This window comes from Nelumbo lutea, chromosome 7 (genome assembly GCF_056320005.1).
Source record: "Nelumbo lutea isolate HS-2025 chromosome 7, American lotus-T2T, whole genome shotgun sequence".
NCBI classification, from domain to species: Eukaryota; Viridiplantae; Streptophyta; class Magnoliopsida; order Proteales; family Nelumbonaceae; genus Nelumbo; species Nelumbo lutea.
Window position 1 is genome coordinate 15,763,524 of NC_142690.1, and position 17,457 is coordinate 15,780,980.

General features: G+C 39.9%; 1 protein-coding gene across 1 annotated transcript; it reads right to left on the reverse strand.

The window, feature by feature from the left end:
* Positions 1 to 320: 320 nt before the first annotated feature.
* Positions 321 to 4,629, reverse strand: LOC148845300 (uncharacterized). Its single transcript, XM_088953318.1, has 8 exons — positions 3,352 to 4,629; positions 3,139 to 3,271; positions 2,837 to 3,052; positions 2,595 to 2,750; positions 2,250 to 2,502; positions 1,776 to 2,167; positions 1,403 to 1,519; positions 321 to 1,248 (listed from the first exon to the last, which is right to left on the reverse strand). Exons 1-8 carry the CDS (start codon positions 4,422 to 4,424, stop codon positions 913 to 915), a joined length of 2,676 nt encoding a protein of 891 aa, XP_088809444.1. The 5' UTR covers positions 4,425 to 4,629; the 3' UTR covers positions 321 to 912.
* Positions 4,630 to 17,457: the final 12,828 nt, after the last annotated feature.

The following is a 17,457-nucleotide window of genomic DNA, read 5'->3' on the forward strand; positions in this document are numbered from 1 at the left end:
GAAAGGATCAAATTGCATTCTAATGCCATCACTTTGTTTCAGCCTACATCAACTTGGCTCTCTTTTAATGCGTCAGTTTTTTATTAGTAAAAATCTGCCCATTACAATTTCCTTATGGAACTTTTTTTTTGTACAAATGCTCAGATTTGACGGTTGTTAGCTCTGAAATTTAACGGAAGGAGAAGAATTTGATATGTTGGGATGAAATGCTCAACCGTTGTGCATGGAGAAGTTGCTGCAAAGGCAACATTCAGCTTGTCTATGAGATGAAGTTGCAGGCTATTCAACCTGTTGCAAGTTTGTAGCATGGAACTGACTAGTTTCCAAAGACAGAATTCTTCAATTCTTTATAAAATGTGTACAATCGGAGACAATGTTACACTCTTAATATGAATTTCTGTTACAAGTTTTACACTATTACATTGTTAAAATTTACATCTTCCCATCACCAAAACCAAGGAAGCAACCAACATTGTTATGTTGCTGAAGATTTTACAGCCATGGATGCATTTCAAGTCTGTCTAGTGGGAATATCTTCTGAGGTCAAAGCAACAAGGTACATCTCTAAACCAACTTTGTGCTGCAAGTTGTGGAGGAAGACTACTAGCATTGCCACTGTGAACACAATGAGAATCTGGCTGTAGTTTTCGGTTGATTGGTGAACATCTACCACCCATTTTAAAAATCATCGAGCACTTGAGAGTACATATATGCCTTCATAGGGAAACCAAATCTACATCCAAAGTTGCAGAAAGAAATAAGTCGTATTGGTTTTATCACTTTGTTGATGGTATTTGCACCTGTAGAGATTGCAAGTTGAATTTGGATGGAAGAATGAATGCAAGTTCCCAGATGATCAAAAGGGTTTGTGACTCCCAAATACCCCAGATCAGGGGTTTCATTGAACTGCTGTTAAAGAACACCAAGGTCACTCAAATTTTTCAGAAAGGTTTTTCCTATAGGAGAACCTGACTTCACAAATATGGCAGGGTAGCCAACTGGAGCCTCTACAGAAATTTCAGATCCTTGTCTGTCAAATTGTTTTCCTGTCCAAATGTGTTGCCAGGAGCAACTTTCTCCTAATGGGAAATAGACCTTAACCACCTTCTTGCCTTTGTCGAGAACAGGCACCACTAGGATCTCAGTACCAACCAAGAATTGCTGATAAGTCAAACTATGAACACGTTCATCCTTTGCAAAGTAGAGGAACAGATGACGGCAAACAGGCAGTCCTTTCTGAGCAGCTTCCTGAGTTGAAAAAAAAAAGAAAAGAAAAGAGAACCCAATAACAGAGGGTATGTCAGATCCTCCATTAAGGATAATTCTGGGATTATATTAGCTTTGACACAAATTTGGCTTTGAAGCGAAACAGAAATGGGCATTGAAAAATTCTGGACACCACCTTGACAAGTTGAATCCTGTAGAATTTCCAAGCCTTGTACACTTTGGCAAAGCGTGCAAAATGTGACAAGGTGTGAGTATTTGAGTAGAATTGCCTATTGGAAGATGGTCTGTTTCCCTGTTTGAGAAAGAAATATGTTTAATATCTTTTGAAATTCGTCAAAATGAAGCAAAATCTCAATTTTGAAGATTTCAAATTCAACTTGTGGGAGTATTTTCTTGTGATATTGAACCTAAATGGTTTCATGGAAATAATTTAAGACATTCATCTTATTTTTCGGAAAATCTTCATTTGTGCACACTAACCTATTTAACCATGATTATGCAATTTAGTATATTGTCCTGTTAAGTTAGACATGACAATTTTTACATACTTCATGGGTTCTGAAAACTGTAGTGAAGGCATTTAGCTCCATCCACCGCAAAAGCAACTCTTCACTCCTCTGATACTTAATAATAGGTACTGCACAGTAGCCTCCAATATCACTATGATTAAGGGCATATCCAGAGAGTCCACTACTAAGCAAGCCTACAACAGCACTCTTGATTCCATCATTAGCCTGCCAGCTTACCATCTGGTCACCTTCCCAAAAGAGCATACTCCATTTAGGACTCTCCCTAAAACCAGCCCTCATGAAGAATACCAGAGTCTCTTCTGTGTCTTTACCCTCTGAAAAGTGAGTAGATTTCCATTCTTCTACAAACTCCCGGTTTATTCTGGCCCATAACTCAGGATATCTGTTATGGGCAGATACAGGATCCTCACCTAATCAACAAGTCCACAATGTTCAATGCTGCTAAATCTTAATTCCCAATGAATTTATGAAATAATAAGTTAAGCTTCATACCTGAATAGAGGGATGCATCTAGTGGAAGGCCTTCACCAAAATCTGCCATCCATCCCCTAACCCCATCATCCACCATCTCCTGTAAGATTTGCTTAAACCAACACGAGGCATCAGGGTGTGTAAGATCCAACATCCCCACATCAAAAGCTGTATTTGGAATCATGTATGTTTCTCCATTCTTGTATTTAACTAAGACGTCCAACTTCTTTGCCTCCTCAAATAAGTTTCTCCTTCTGTTTAATTTAGTATAAACCTGTAACAGTAAATGGTTGGCATACAATCACAAACTCACCATTTCAAAACCGTTAGATCACTCGAGTATCAAAAGAGGGGCAAAATATTTACAGGAGCTAGACAAGGATTGCAGTAAGTCATCACTTTAATATCCTCTGAACCTAGATCTTTCACTAGTTGTTGCCATCCCCTGTATTGATCTGTATCAACTTCCCAGTTCCACCAGAGCTGAGATCCAATTACTGTCTTCCTCTGCCCCACCCAATCCTACACGAGATCGGCCGCAAGATGACACAATTTTAGAGTACAGATTCACTTATGCATATTAACCTGTATGTAGGTTAGAAGACTACCTGCAACCAGAATGCCGAAATGGGGACATCATAATCCTTTAGTTTGTCCCAAACATGGCAAACTGCCTCTGTCCCACCTTGCATTCCAACCACAGCTCCCGAGATGATCCAGTTCGGAAGTTCAGGAGGTCTCCCTATGGTCTCTGTGAACTTTTCGATCAGGTCAGTGGGTGAATTCCCATTGAGTAGTCTACCTTGCAAGGAATCACCATGTGTCTGAAAGAGATAACAGAACAAACAGACTATGTGAGACTAGAATTCCCTAGAGAACATGATAAGATATATTAACTTCAAAAAATTACCTTTATCTGGACTCTATCCAGTCTAGTTAGATCAAAAACGGAGTAGCTATATCCTTCTAAGTAAAGGGACTTCATCTTTGACGTAATATAGAATGGGGAAGGTGCATAAGTCGTACTCCAGTCACCTCCAGCTCTTGAAAAAATAGAAGGATACATTTAAACAAAAATAAAATAAAATTAATTGATCGAGAACTAGGGTTCCATTGAGCATACCTGTAGCTAACCAGATTAGCTGCAAGAGTAACGGGCTGATCTCCTCTTCCAATTCCCTGCTCTTGAACAAAAATGGGTACTCTTCTACCTTTAAACTCCATGTAAGAGAACTGCTCCCCGAAACCATAGAACTTCTCATCTCTGTCACTTGCATAAGTCATAAAAACTCTGTTGAACTCTGGGAATTCTCGAGCCTTCTCGTCTTCTGTTTCATCCTCTGAACGAATTACTGCAATGAAACCTCTTGGTCTTGAAAGGGACCAAAACCACTCGAGACGTTTTCTAAGACGGCCCAACCTCCACCTGAAGCCCTTCAAGCCTCTTGGAACTTTTGTCGAGGCTCTTGGGTGCAATTGGAAATTGGGTTTTCCAAATTTCACTTCGAACCCAATTTGATCACTGTTTTTCTGATCAAACAAAACCCAATACCTTGCAGCGGAGATGGAATGCCCCTCCGTCTCCAAATCTACAGCTCCATGAATTATGAGTTTCTCTAACTGAAACTGCTCTTGCTGCTTCTTTTTCTTCTTTTGACAGAAAACCCAACCAGTTATGAGCAAAGCAGGGAAATGGGTGTCCTTGAAATCTGGTTTCTTGTCCATTGACCAAAACCCAAATGGAGAATCATGGTAATTATCGTCAGCGAATTCGGATTGGTTTACCACCCTTATCTCATCAATATATTGATGGTTACAGATCAAATGAGCATTTGTATCTTTTATAACAAACGAACCTCTACTTTCCTCCGCCTCTGTGTCTGCAATTGCTGCAGAAACAAAGGCTTGTCCAGGGACGGTAGACCAGATGGACCTGGTGGGTTGAGAGTGGTGAGATATAGACAGATAACCGCCATGAATTGAGCTCCAACTAAGCCAGAAATCCTTGCCAACCCGGAAGATCTGTTCTGCAGGGAGTGCTCGATGATTGAAGAACAGACTTCCATGGATGAGAGGAAAAGTTTTGGGTGGACGTGGGAAAGGGTTGTTGAGGCGTTTGTGATGCTTTTTGGTGATTTTCAGGCTTGCCATGTTTGAACTGAGAAATGTCTGACGGTCTGATCCATGGAATCTCATTTATAGATTCAAGATCAAGACTATCCTTACCAGTTCTGACTGGCAGTATTCCCTAGATTCACAACACCCTACGTTAATTATCCAGTGCATCTTGACCTCAGTGAAAGGTGCATCAGAGACAGCAGGATTGGAAAAACGTAAATGTGGGTCTATGATAGATTCCAATCCAAATGTTCAAGAGGACAGTCTCACAGTAAAACAAAATGAAGTTAGCCTAAAATGATCATCTCTTAACAAGCTGATTTCGAGAAGGGCGTCTGTGAATTGGGTCGGGTACTCGGGTTGGGTTGGGAATTTATTATTGGAATTTCAATGGTCCCCAACCCAAAAAAAAAATCTGCCAGCCCGCTGATTGACGGATTGTAGTAATAGGCTAATCTGGTTTTCAATTTTTCATCAAATAAAAAAAAAGTTGGCCGTCTGATTAGGGGATTATTAAAAGAAGGCTGCCTATATGGGCCCGGGATACATATCCCAATGATACAATCCATTTTAAAATAATGTTTTTATCAGATTTAGATCAATTTTTAACCCTATCACTGACTTAAAATCGATCCCGATCCTACGGTCTAGATCAGTTCATGGAAGCAAGTCTAGGAGAGGGATCAGTTTGAAGTATTAATCACAGATTCAGTGGTGGATCACAATTCACAATCACATCGTAAAAAGTTGCCACTTGCAGCAGGTCAACAGTAGAAGCCCGTTTTTGACACCACACATTTTAGCAAAAATGGAATGTTTGGAAGTTGATTGCGTGTTGACTAGGTTATTGCTTTTATAAGCATAATAGCATGCTAATCTCCGCGTCTCACACCTGATATTGTATTGTAGGGTTGCTAAATGGATCGAATCGGATCGGATATAGCTACATCTTAATTGATTCGTTTATTTATTCCAATTCGAATGGCATCAGATTTATTTCAATTTTGCATTGAAATCCGAGAATTAATGGTATAAACAAAATTAAATAAAGGTTATATTGTATTACTAAAATGAGTTAAAAATGATTTAATATTATTTTTATGAATAAATTAATTGAAAAAATGGTTATATTTAAAAAACTTGTGACCAATTAACTAGTTTCATTATCATAACCATGATAACCAATCGGGTGGTATTTATTATAATTCATAAAGTTATTCCAGTACCATGTCTTTTTGGCATGATAAATTTTTCCTTAGGTTTTGTTTGGTTTATGGGAAGATTTGGGTGGGATCAAAAAAGATGGGATGAAAAAGTATAAAAATTTATATTACCATTGTCTAGTTTTATATATGAAAAAATAATGGGAAAAACAACCGGAGACAGTAGTTCGGACTAACAGGTAACATTGTTCATCATCTCCCTCCATCTTCTTCTCCATTCGTTAGTCCTCTATCGAACGTCTCTAATGGACGTTAAAGAAAGAAATACACCAGAATACCAGAACCCTAAGTGAAACAGCGAGAGAGAGGCTTGAACTAACATGGACGCAAATTTAACAAATTTGGAGTATTTTTGTCAAGTTCAAATTTAAAAAAAAAAAATAGAGATGTTAATTATAATTAGATCTTGTTGGGTCAAATCCAGTAGTCCCAATTGATAATTTGTCGTTGGGCTTACCTTATTTGGACCAAACCCGATCCATTGAAAGCACTAGATATACAATTGACTAATTGATACCGGATGTAGGCATAGAAAAGAGCATTTGGCAATGTTATAACTTTTTCTAGTAGTCATCAATAGAAGTAAATGTCCGCTATATCTCGAAAAGCTATAACTTTTTTTAGGAGGCTGTGAATTCATTGATAGTTGAAGCAAAACTTGGGTTGATTACTATAACCTCAAATATTCAACTAGTTTGTCTTTATAAACACCCTGGCCATATATAACAGTTAAATAACAAATATTTTTAATCTTTATATATTTGATTTTTTTCTCGTGTTTGTGACATGCATGAATCCTCCACAGGGGCCATGCCTACCACCACACTAATAATCCCTTCCCCAAAGTCAGTGGTAGCAGCAAAATGAATCAGCGTGTTTATTAGAACAAACTAGTTAACCAATTCTCTATGGGTCTGCATGTAGTAGGCATGTTAGGAAAGTACATTAAGTAACCACCTAATAGCTGTGTGGCACCTATCCTAGCTATTAGGTGCCTTATGTCCAAACATTTTTGTTCAGTTAGATATTTATCTATTATTTTATTATTTGTGTAAAAAAAATAAAAAATGAAAACCTATTCTAGTTAATGCGCCTTTCTCTTTATCTCCAACTTTTGCCGTTTAGGGTTCTCCCACCTCTGGACCTTCAGTCATTGCAACTGGTTGGTTGGGGCAGCAGTTCTTGAAGCCCTCTCAAGAAACCCATTCATCCAATCTCTAGCCATCGTATTTTTCATCTTCATTCGCGGATTCTGAACTTCTGCTACGGGCATTGCTTTTTAGGGTGCAAAAGGGCAAGAGAATTACACGATTATCATAAATTTGTAACTAGAAATAGAGGTGTAAAGTGGGCATGGCACGGCCCATGGGTGACTCGTGCAAAGTGCGGGCCGTGCTTTGGTGAAAATTTTGGGGGTCGGCTCGACACGACCCATGGCCTGGGCTTGTGTGGATCCGTGTCGTGCCACAAGCCAAGCTGGCCCGTGGGCCAAGCCTTGGGCCAGGTCGGGCGTGCATCAGGCCAAAGCTATTTATTTAAAAGAATGACAAAAAACTTAAAATTTTAATTTTATATGAATTTTGTGTATAAAATTGCTTATATATGCAACAAGCCAACAATTAAATAAATTAATATAATAAAATTAAAGAAAAATATTTATTTTATTATTATTATATACTTATATATTATTATATAGTTATAACTTATATAATATTAGATAACTATATATAAAATATATATAAATATATAAAATATATATTTGGGTCGTGCCGGCCTGTGGACCTAAAACCCTAGGCCCAGCATGACCCGCATGGTCGTGTTAGGCTATGAGCGGCATGGCCCGGTTTACACCTCTAAGTAGAAGCACTTGTATTAACTCTATCAATTCGTCAAAATAGTTTATGCATATTCCTAGAAATTTGATTCATGTCTTTTTGTTAGAATTAATTGTCTTTTTTGGTCAGAACCATAATAGTTTGTATTTTTTAATAAACAAAAACGACAAAAAAAGACAAATACAGTAAGTATTAAAATTCATCTATGCTAGTATCATAAAACAAACAATTTCTGCAAAAAAAAAAAACTAGTAATTTACTTAAAAGCTTTTTATTTTTGGTGAATGCTCTAAAATAAACAATTGTTGCCCCAACCAACCAGTTGCAATGGCTGAAGGTCCAGAGGTGGGAGAAGTTCAGAACCCACGAATGAAGAATATGATGGCTAGAGATGAAATTACAGGTGAGAGCTTCAAGAACTGCTGCCTCAATCAACCAGTTGCAACGGTTGAAGGTCCAGAGGTGGGAGAACCCTAAACGACAAAAGGTTGGAGATGGAGAGAAAGGCGCATTAACTGGAATAGGTTTTCCTTTTTTTTTACACAAATAATAAAATAATAGATAAACACCTAACGAACAAAAACGTTTGAACATAAGACACCTAATAGTTGGGGTAGGTGTCACACAGCTATTAGGTACTTACTTAATGTGCTTTCTTAACGTGCCTATTACATCAAGATATTAATTATCATCCCTTGCAATATGGTAGTTGAATTTTCATTCTCTTTACAATTAGTGACTTCGTACCATAGTGCCTTCATACCTAGAAGACAAATAATCAACAACATTCTAATTGCTATTAAAATGACGAATAGCATGAAAAAGACAAATTTAAGCAAAGAGTAATAGCCTATAAAATTGACATGGAAAAAGCTTACAATATGCTATAATGGAATTTCATAGAGGAAAATGTAAAGAAATTTGCATTATTCCATGAGAAATGGATTGGGCCATGCAGTGCATCACCATAGTGCCTTTGGTGAATGGATCTCCAACAAGCAACTTTAATCCCAGGAGTGGGGATCAAGCAAGGAAAATCAACCATTAGCATCGTTCCTCAATTCTTAATGAGGTCTTTCAACCTACCAAAGGGGGTAATTGAAAAAATCAACAAGAAGCAAAGAAATTTTCTATGAGAGAGACATAGTAAAAACAATAAATTTGGTAAAGTGGGCTACTATTTATTATCTAAAATCAAAAGGAGGATGAGGGTGAAGAACATGAAATGGATGAATGAGTCTTGTATAAACAAATTAGGATGGAAAGTTATAACATATATATATATATATATATATATATATATATATATAGGGCTTGAAAAGGAGTTTTAGAACATTAAGGAAAAAGAAGATAGAAACCATACCAATAAGGAAAAAGAACCAAATCTTAGAAATTTTATTGAAAATAAAAAATAGAATAAAAGGAAAATTCTATAAGAAGTACCAAAAGAATTATGAAGAAAATGAAAACCATGCCCATCCCTTCAAACTTGAAACATGATGAAATGACATGGATATCCGACACAAAGGAAAATTTACAGTAAAATCAACATATGATTTACAAGCAGGGAATGGAGACACTAAAAGAAACTCTACAAGACTAGATACTTGGGAACTAAAATGCCCACCAAAAATTAATTATTTTGTATACCTAGTGTCAAAGAAAAAGTTAATGATGATAGATAGGCTCAAAAGGTGGGGCATAAGTCAAGACTCGAGATGTCCCTCATGTGACGAAGAAGAGGGTTTAAAACGTATTTTTTTATTGCCCAATGACAAAACTAGTTAGGAGTGGGGATGATTATTGAAAATTTAACCCAGGAGAATGAGGAAATTCAAAAATGGTGAAAGACAACTTTTAAATCTAATAGCGATGATAAAAAGTTGGTACAACTCTATGGTTTATTTGGAAAATTGGAATAGTAAAATATTTGAAAACAAAATGTACCCACCTCAAATAATTAAAGAGAAAGCAAAAACCTTATGTACAAAATATTTTCATATATACCACTATGGGTCTCGCAACAATTACCCTTATGATAAAACCACACAATATCTGAAATAGCAACCAAGAAAAATCTAATAGCAATAAAAATAATGAAATTCAAGCAATGACAAATAAAAGCAAGTACCACTAAGAATACAAAATTCAACGTGGTTTGACCTTACCGTGCGCCTATATCTATAGGAGAGACAAAAATTGTTTTTCACTATGAAACAAAATGAATGAAAAACAGTATAGGTACCATGTCACTTGCAACCCAAATCAACCCTTTAACCCTTGTACACCCATTCTCCATTTCCTCTCTCAACCCGAAAAACAAAAACAAAAAAAAATCTCTATTATTACAACAAGAAAAAAAAAAAGTAAACTTCTCTCTCACTTATCTAAAAACCTTAACCCTATATATAAAAGAAACCTTTTATATAAAACCCTCTTTAACCTAAAAAAAGACCACATCAACTGTTAGATTAAAAACAATCTAACGGATGAAAAATAAGACACAACCCTAACAATCATGAACAGAGAAACTTCCCCAACAAGCATGAGGAATCCTAATACATCGAAGGACTAATTAAAGTTAATTTTGATGCATCGAAGATTAAGGAAGGTGGATTGCTTTTCACCTAAGTAGAGTTCGTAGAACTATAGGTGTGTGTGCAATAAATGAAGCAGAGGCTTAGGCAACTTTCGAAGCTCATGTGATAACAACAAAGTTTAGAAGGAAAAAGATTATCATCAAACGAGACTCAAAATTGATGAACAGTCTACAAGGCTACATAGAGCCCACTTGGAATGTTGCCTAATAATTAGCGAATGCTATCAAGCATGCAACATGTTCGAGTTGGAACATGCACGTACTAAGAGAAGCTAGTTACACAACAAACTGGTTGGAAAACTTTGGTCATACAAATCAAAACTCAACTTCACATTTAAAATGTAATGATCTAGAATACATCTATTTTTTCTGATGCATAGGGAAGAGCTACCCTATACGGTTTGTAAAGATTTTCCCTAACCAATAAAAATGCTTTGTGTAAGTACAATCTATAAGTGAGGACCCGTGCATAAGTAAAAAGTACAAGTATAAATTAACATTATATAATCAAATTTAACTTTTATGGCATTTGCTAAAACCAAGGAAATATCTGTTTTGTATAACATAGATATGGAGAGTCATAGTGGAAAATATGGAGGAACAAAATTTCTTTTTCATGACCCACTGATGGGTTACCAAATCTTTTAACTAATTCAACATTTTTTTTGGCAGAGGCGAGCACTTCGATTGTGATAACTAAACCAAATTTTCTAGTTGAGTAACGGGACAACCAGTCCATCCAATTGATTCAACCATATGTTAGAAACATTGTTTATTTGTTATTGGGATTGACATTCTCACCATTTTCCCTTTTGTAACTAGACAATGGAACATGAAAATTTTATGCCCAATTTTCCTTTCTCGTCCCATTCCATTCCATCAAAATCTTCCCACAAACCAAACATAGTCCTAGGGTTCTTATTAGAAATGCTCTATAATTTTTCATTATTTCCTAGAGTATATATACACGAGCTCAAACCAGAACTATATTTATTTTTAAGTCTTCTAGGATGTGTTTGAGTTTGTTTTGATGCACAAACCAATCTTACCAAAGTCTACTCAGTTTCTAATGAACTAGCCATGTAAGAGCTCTTGGGTTCACCTATGTCCCTTGTCTAAGCAAACTCCCTAACATTTTATTAATTTGGGCAAGATCTAGACCAAAATCATTCCTCATTAGATTGGCATCTTGTCCTAATCCTGGTCTAAATGGTGATGTTGATATGCTAGGCTCAATATAGATTTGCATTAACCCAACCCCAATCCTAAAGCACCTACTATTGATCTCAAACCGATTTGATTTAATGAACATAAACCTACCTTTCTTCACCAAAAGTACCACTATGTTTCATTGATTATATTAGTAGGAAGGTATCTATCTATCTATTTGGACTAAATTGTTAAAATCTAGATATCTGGCTAACAATGAATGATATGTGATGTAGGGGTATCTGGCCGACCTATAGATCTTGACATGTGGCGACAACCAGATGCATCCTGGCCATCTCGTAGATCCTGATGGGTAGCATCAATTGAACGCATCCTGACCACCCATCACCAACCACTGCTAACCGCCACTACCTACTCCCAGCTACACCTCCTCTTAGGCAACTTTGACTATAAAAAGCGAGTCCCACATTGAGGTAAAATTACTTTGGAACTCAAGTTCTAAGTCTCCTATCTTGCTTGGTCTGACCCTTCACAGCCCTTTGCTAACTTGACCGTTGGAGTCTTCGCCCCTGGGATAACTCTCAAGGCCTCTGGCATCTTCTTTCTTTCACTTAGTAGGTTGGACCCATTGGCCTCGAATTCTAGAAATTATGTTGTTGCCCTCGGCTCCATGTTTGGTAGCAACAATTGGCGCCGTTTGTAGGAACGTCTTCAAAATTCCCTTAAGAAAAAAAACCTAATTTAATCAATTGGTGTCCCTGAAATTGCTAACAAGCAAGACCCCATCCCTGACATCCGGAACTTAGTCATGACCGACTAGTTCGAGCTAGTCTTGAACAGGCTAGACAACCTGAACCAATGATTGGATAGTATAGGGCATTCGATAGGAAGCCACCCATAGGGTGGCTGCCCCGTCAGAAGCCATGGACAACACAGCGAGCGATCCGCTTGTACTCCGCTAAGCCAGTGCTTGGGTGGCCGAGAGAGAGCTGACCCCTCGGAGTCAGACAGTAGCAACCGATAGGCTGGCAAGCCCCATTCCAAGACCCCTTGGCTCCCCAACTGAGGGGTTGACCCCGTGGGGTCCCACACCGAGTACAAGAATCTCGATCATCAAAACCACCACGTGGTGACTAGTTGGGACGACGGCGAGTGCTCGGGCCACTATAGTCCCCCTCCAAGGGCGAGAGGTCGATGCCATGCCTCTCCCCACTAGTTTTCGACCTTTGCGACCTCCTCAACGATTGTTGTTCCCGCAAGGCTCAAGGTGTACCGGCACCCGAGCACTTTGGGAATGGGGCCATCCCGTCCTACGTTAGAAAGAACTAGGACCATGTGATAACTTTGTATTTTGATGCCTTAAGGGCATCATTTTAGGGGTATTTTAGACCTTAGACTGACTAATCTGTACCCTTTTTTTTGGTTAAATTCAATGTTGTAGCCTCACCACTAAACTACGTTCTTTATTTAGTTTTGAGGATCGGAAAAATATAAATTATTAAACTGGTTTCCCAGGTGTTTGACGACGCATCCCGAGTGCACCATCATGCTGAAGCGATAGTGCCATACATTGACCAGCACGCACATGGATACTCCGACACCCTTATGTGTCGAGCCTTCCAAGCCACATTCACGGGAGTAGCACCGATGGTTCTCCATACTACCTCCACACTCCATTGGCTTTTGTGAATAGTTTGCAGACCTCTTCCCAAGTTAATTTATGAGCAGTTGACGGTGTTAGAAAACCGTCATCTCCTTGATGTCCGTTAAGTAAAAGCGCAGGGAGAGCCTTCGAGCACATATGAAAAGGTTCAACTAGGAAGACCTTGAGGTCAAGGACCTCGACCTCTCGATCTCCATGCACATAACCATCAGTGGCCTCCAGCTTGGATTCCTCAACTAGTCTATTTTCAAGACTCTGTCCAAGACTAAAGCTGAGTTCTTGAAGAAAGTTCAAAAGTATATCGCCACTAAAGAGGTCGAAGCCAACAAATGCCTCTAAGAACTGAAAGTCAAGGCCATCCAGGGGCCCAATGACAAGAAGAGGAAGGAAAGGGATGGCTGGGACAACAGTCCCACCATCAAAAGTGGAGAGAAGAAGCCACCGACCCCTTCCTTCAATAAGTACCCACCACTAAACTCTTCCTGAATGCACATACTGATGCAAGTAGGTAATGAGGAATTCATGAAGTGGTAGGTTAAGTTGAAGAGGTACTACAAGTACCACCGTGGCATCGACCATGACACTAAGGACTACTATGAGCTCAAGAATGAGATTGAGTCCCTCATCTACTGTGGGCACTTAAAAGGATTTTGTTGAAAGGCGATGCCCCAACATCATCCTCACAACAGCCACAGTCCAAGCCCCGCAATCATCAACCCATGGCTGGAGTCACTAAAGTCATAACTGGAGGCTCGACGAGGGGCATCTACCTCGTCTCAGAAAGCATACGCCTAATAGTACAACATCCAGAGACAAGCACCAAATAGGCCAATGTCAAAAGACCTCATTTCCTTTTCATATGAAGACCTATGGGGGGTGTCTATGCCCCACGATAATGGGTTGGTGGTGTCAATAACCATTGCCAACTACATGGTGAAAAGGATCCTTGTAGACAACTGCTCCTCAACTGACATCCTGTTCTATGTGACGTTTGAGAAGATGCAATTGACACCGGACCGACTACATCCCATTGACGTGTCACTCATTGGTTTCTCCAAAGCAGTTGTTAGACCCAAAAGAAAAATAACCCTATCGGTCACCGCGTCTTGTCTTACCACCTCACTATAAAGTTCCCCATGGATCATGGTGTAGGGGTGGTTAGTGGAAACCAGCAAGCTGTTAGACAGTGCTACGTTGTGACAATAAAAGGCAAGAACAAGGAAACCCTACCATTGGAGGGGCTTGACCTTAGGGACAACCCGTTCGACCGAGGCTATCTAGTTGAGGACCTCATCACGGTTCCCTTAGATGAGGCCGAGCTCGAGAAAATAGTACAAGTTGGATCTCGCCTCCCTTAAGACATACTTTCCAAACTGGTAAGCTTTCTTAAAAGTCAATACTAATGTGTTTGCTTGGTTCATTGTTGGTATGCCAACAATTGACTCATTAGCCATTACTTACAAGCTAAGCATGGGCCCAAGTTGTAAGTTGATTCGACAAAAGAAGAGGAACCTTGCACCGGAGCGCTAGAAACCCATCGGAGAGGAAGTAGACAAGATACTCGGCGTCAGCTTGATAAGATAGATCTCAACAAGGTCTGCCCCAAAGATAATTTTCCTTTCCCGAGGATCAATCACCTCCTCGATGCCACCGTATGGTACAAGCTATTGAGTTTCATGGACACTTTCCGCGGATACCACCAAATAAAGATGCATCCGACCGACGAGGAGAAGGCCTTGTTTATCATTGAACACGACACCTATTACTGCAAGGCGATGCCTTTTGGACTGAAGAACATAGGGGCCAATTACCAAAGATTGGTGAACAATATTTTCAAAGAGCAGATGGGGAGGAACGTCAATGACATGGTTGTGAAGAGTCTTAGGGCTAGCCAGCACACCTCGAACCTCGACAAGACATTTGGGGTTTAAGAATGTATAACATAAAGTTAAAACCCACCAAATGCACATTTGGGGTCACCTCGGGAAAATTCTTGGGTTTTGTGGTCACCCAAAGAGGCCAACCTCGAGAATATACAAGCCATATTGGACAAGGAGCCCCCTCGGTCAATTGAAGAAATCCAGAGGTTCATCGACCGAGTTGTGGCCCTCAGTCGATTCATGTCCAAGTCGGTTGACTAGTGCATACCCTTCTTCTGAGCCATCAAGAAGTTGAAGGATTTCCAATGGACTAGAGATTGCTAGAAAGGCTTCAAGGAGTTAAAGTCCTACATCACGTCACCACCATTGCTTACGAGGCCCCTCCCGAGAGAAACCTTATCCTTGTACCTCTCGGTTGGGGATGAGGCAATCAGTTCGGTGTTGGTTTGGAAAGACAAGGGAGTTTAGAGGCAAGTATATTACGTCAACAAGGTGCTCCATGAGGCCAACGTCAGATACCCTGAAGTAGAGAAAATAACCTTTGCATTGGTAGTCTCAATTGGGAAGTTAAGTCCATACTTTCAAGCCCACAGCATCTCGGTGTTAACTAACCAGCCTCTCAAGTTGGTGCTCTCGAAGCCTGAGTCCTTGGGCCAGCTAACCAAGTGGGATATCGATCTATCAGAGTTCGACTTACACTATTAGTCAAGGCCTACAATAAAGGCACAAGCATTGCTAGATTTCTTGGTTGATTGCACCTTTAGCCACGACCACAGCCACGCCCCCGAGAATGAGGAGGAGCCTTGGCTAACCTAGACCTTGTTCGTAGATAGGTCGTCCAGTGCTAAAGGAAGTGGAGCCAGCCTCATGCTTCTCACCCTGGATGATAATGAGCTGGAGTATGTATTGCAGTTTGGTTTCCTTGCCTCCAAGAACAAAGTTGAGTACGAGGCCTTGCTCATTGATCTCTAGCTTGCAAAAGACCTCGGAGCCAAGCACATTGAGGTCTTTAGTGACTCATAATTAGCCGCGAACAAGGTGAATGGGGAATATGAGACTAGGGAGCCAAATATGGCCAAATACCTAAGAAAAGTCTGAGAGTTAACTAGCCACTTGTAGCACTTCACTCTGCACCAGGTCCCACGGACCAAGAACACACAAGCCGACACCCTGTCAAAACTTGCAAGCTATTCAGGGTCAACCTTGGCCGTAATGTACACATTGAGAGCTTGACACATTCGAGCATCAAAGAGAGGCAAGTGTGCCCCATCCAAGCTGAAGCTTGTTGGATGGATCCCATTCTTGCATACTTGCAACATGAGCAGCTACCATCCAACAGGGCCTTGACACACTCGAGGGCATGTTGTACAGAAGATCCCATTCATGAAGGCATTTGCAACAATCATCTAGGGGGGGGGGGCAGGGCCTTGACACAGAAAACACTTAGGCAATGATACTTTTGCCTGATCATCCAAAAAGATGCTATTGAGTTGGTACTTAAGTGGGACCGATGCCAAAGGCACTCCAACATCTTCCATCGGCCTATGACAACCCTCTCGGCCCTTAGCATCCCCTGGGCCTTTCCTTTAGCCACCAAGAATAAGAGGTACCTTGTTGTGGTAGTAGACTACTTAAGTGGGTTGAAGTCGAGGCTTTGATAATTATTATGGCCAAGATAACTCAGAGTTTCTTTTGGAAAAACATTATTTGTTGATTTGACATCTCACACATGCTACTCATCGACAAGGACTGACAGTTCGATGATGCCAAGTTCAGAGAATGGCGTGCAAGCCTAGGAATAAGGCAACAGTACACCTCGATCGGCTACCCTCAAACCAACGAGCTAGTCGAGGTCACCAATAGGACGATCCTAGACAGATTGAAGGCAAGATTAGATAGAACCAAAGGGCTTTGGGTGGATGAATTGTACAACATTCTTTGGGCATACCAAGAAGTTGAGAAAAGTGAAGAGTTAAAGAACCACCTCTACCTATTGGAAAGTGTCTGAGAGAAAGCCCAAATCAGGGTCGTGGCATACCAATAAAGAGTTGCAAGATACTAAAACTCTCGAATCAGAGAGTGCCACTTTAAGGAAGGCAACCTCATCTTCAAAAAAGTCATAGTTCCCGAGCCTGGCATCGTAAAGGTTGGCCTAAACTGGGAAGGGCCCTACAAAATCAAGCAAGTAGTAGGACCTAACACCTTTCGACTGGAGTGCATGGGTGGAAGACTTGTATCTCGTACATGGAACTTTGAAAATCTTTTGATGTACTATCAATAGCAATGTAATTACTTTAGTGAAAAATTTTAAATAAAAAGTGGAAGTTCCTCTCACCTCCGGTCTTTCTTTGTGTAAATGTTCTTGTCCCTTCCAACTGCTAGGACTCCTTGGTCGAATGACCGCAACCAACATTTTTTAAGGTTATACGACTAGACTAGACGATGACCCCCTCGACCGACCAACTACGGCATATGACCTTCTTTAAGGTTATACGCTCGGACCATACGTTGGCCTAATGCATATGACTCTTTGTGAGTCATATCCCTGGTTGCCTTTTTACCTTCCGTGACTAAGGCAAGAGCTTCTGAGACTTCGATAACTATTGATAAGTTAAGCCACGACCCCGGCCTCAACCTCAAAGTCCCTTAAAGAAGCACGTCTTGGAGGCCAAAGAACCGACATCAGTCAATTACTTAATAAAAAACACAACGAACGACACACTAAGTCAACAACACTTCTC

What these genes read in the sequence shown, in the direction of transcription:
- LOC148845300 (XM_088953318.1), bottom strand. Translation starts at nt 4,424, where the DNA reads ATGAGATTCCATGGATCAGACCGTCAGACATTTCTCAGTTCAAACATG. An exon ending in GCTAATCTGGTTAGCTACAG is followed by an intron (nt 3,272 to 3,351) that starts GTATGCTCAATG and finishes TATTTTTTCAAG; the next exon opens with AGCTGGAGGTGACTGGAGTA. An exon ending in ACAGGATTCAACTTGTCAAG is followed by an intron (nt 1,249 to 1,402) that starts GTGGTGTCCAGA and finishes TTTTCAACTCAG; the next exon opens with GAAGCTGCTCAGAAAGGACT.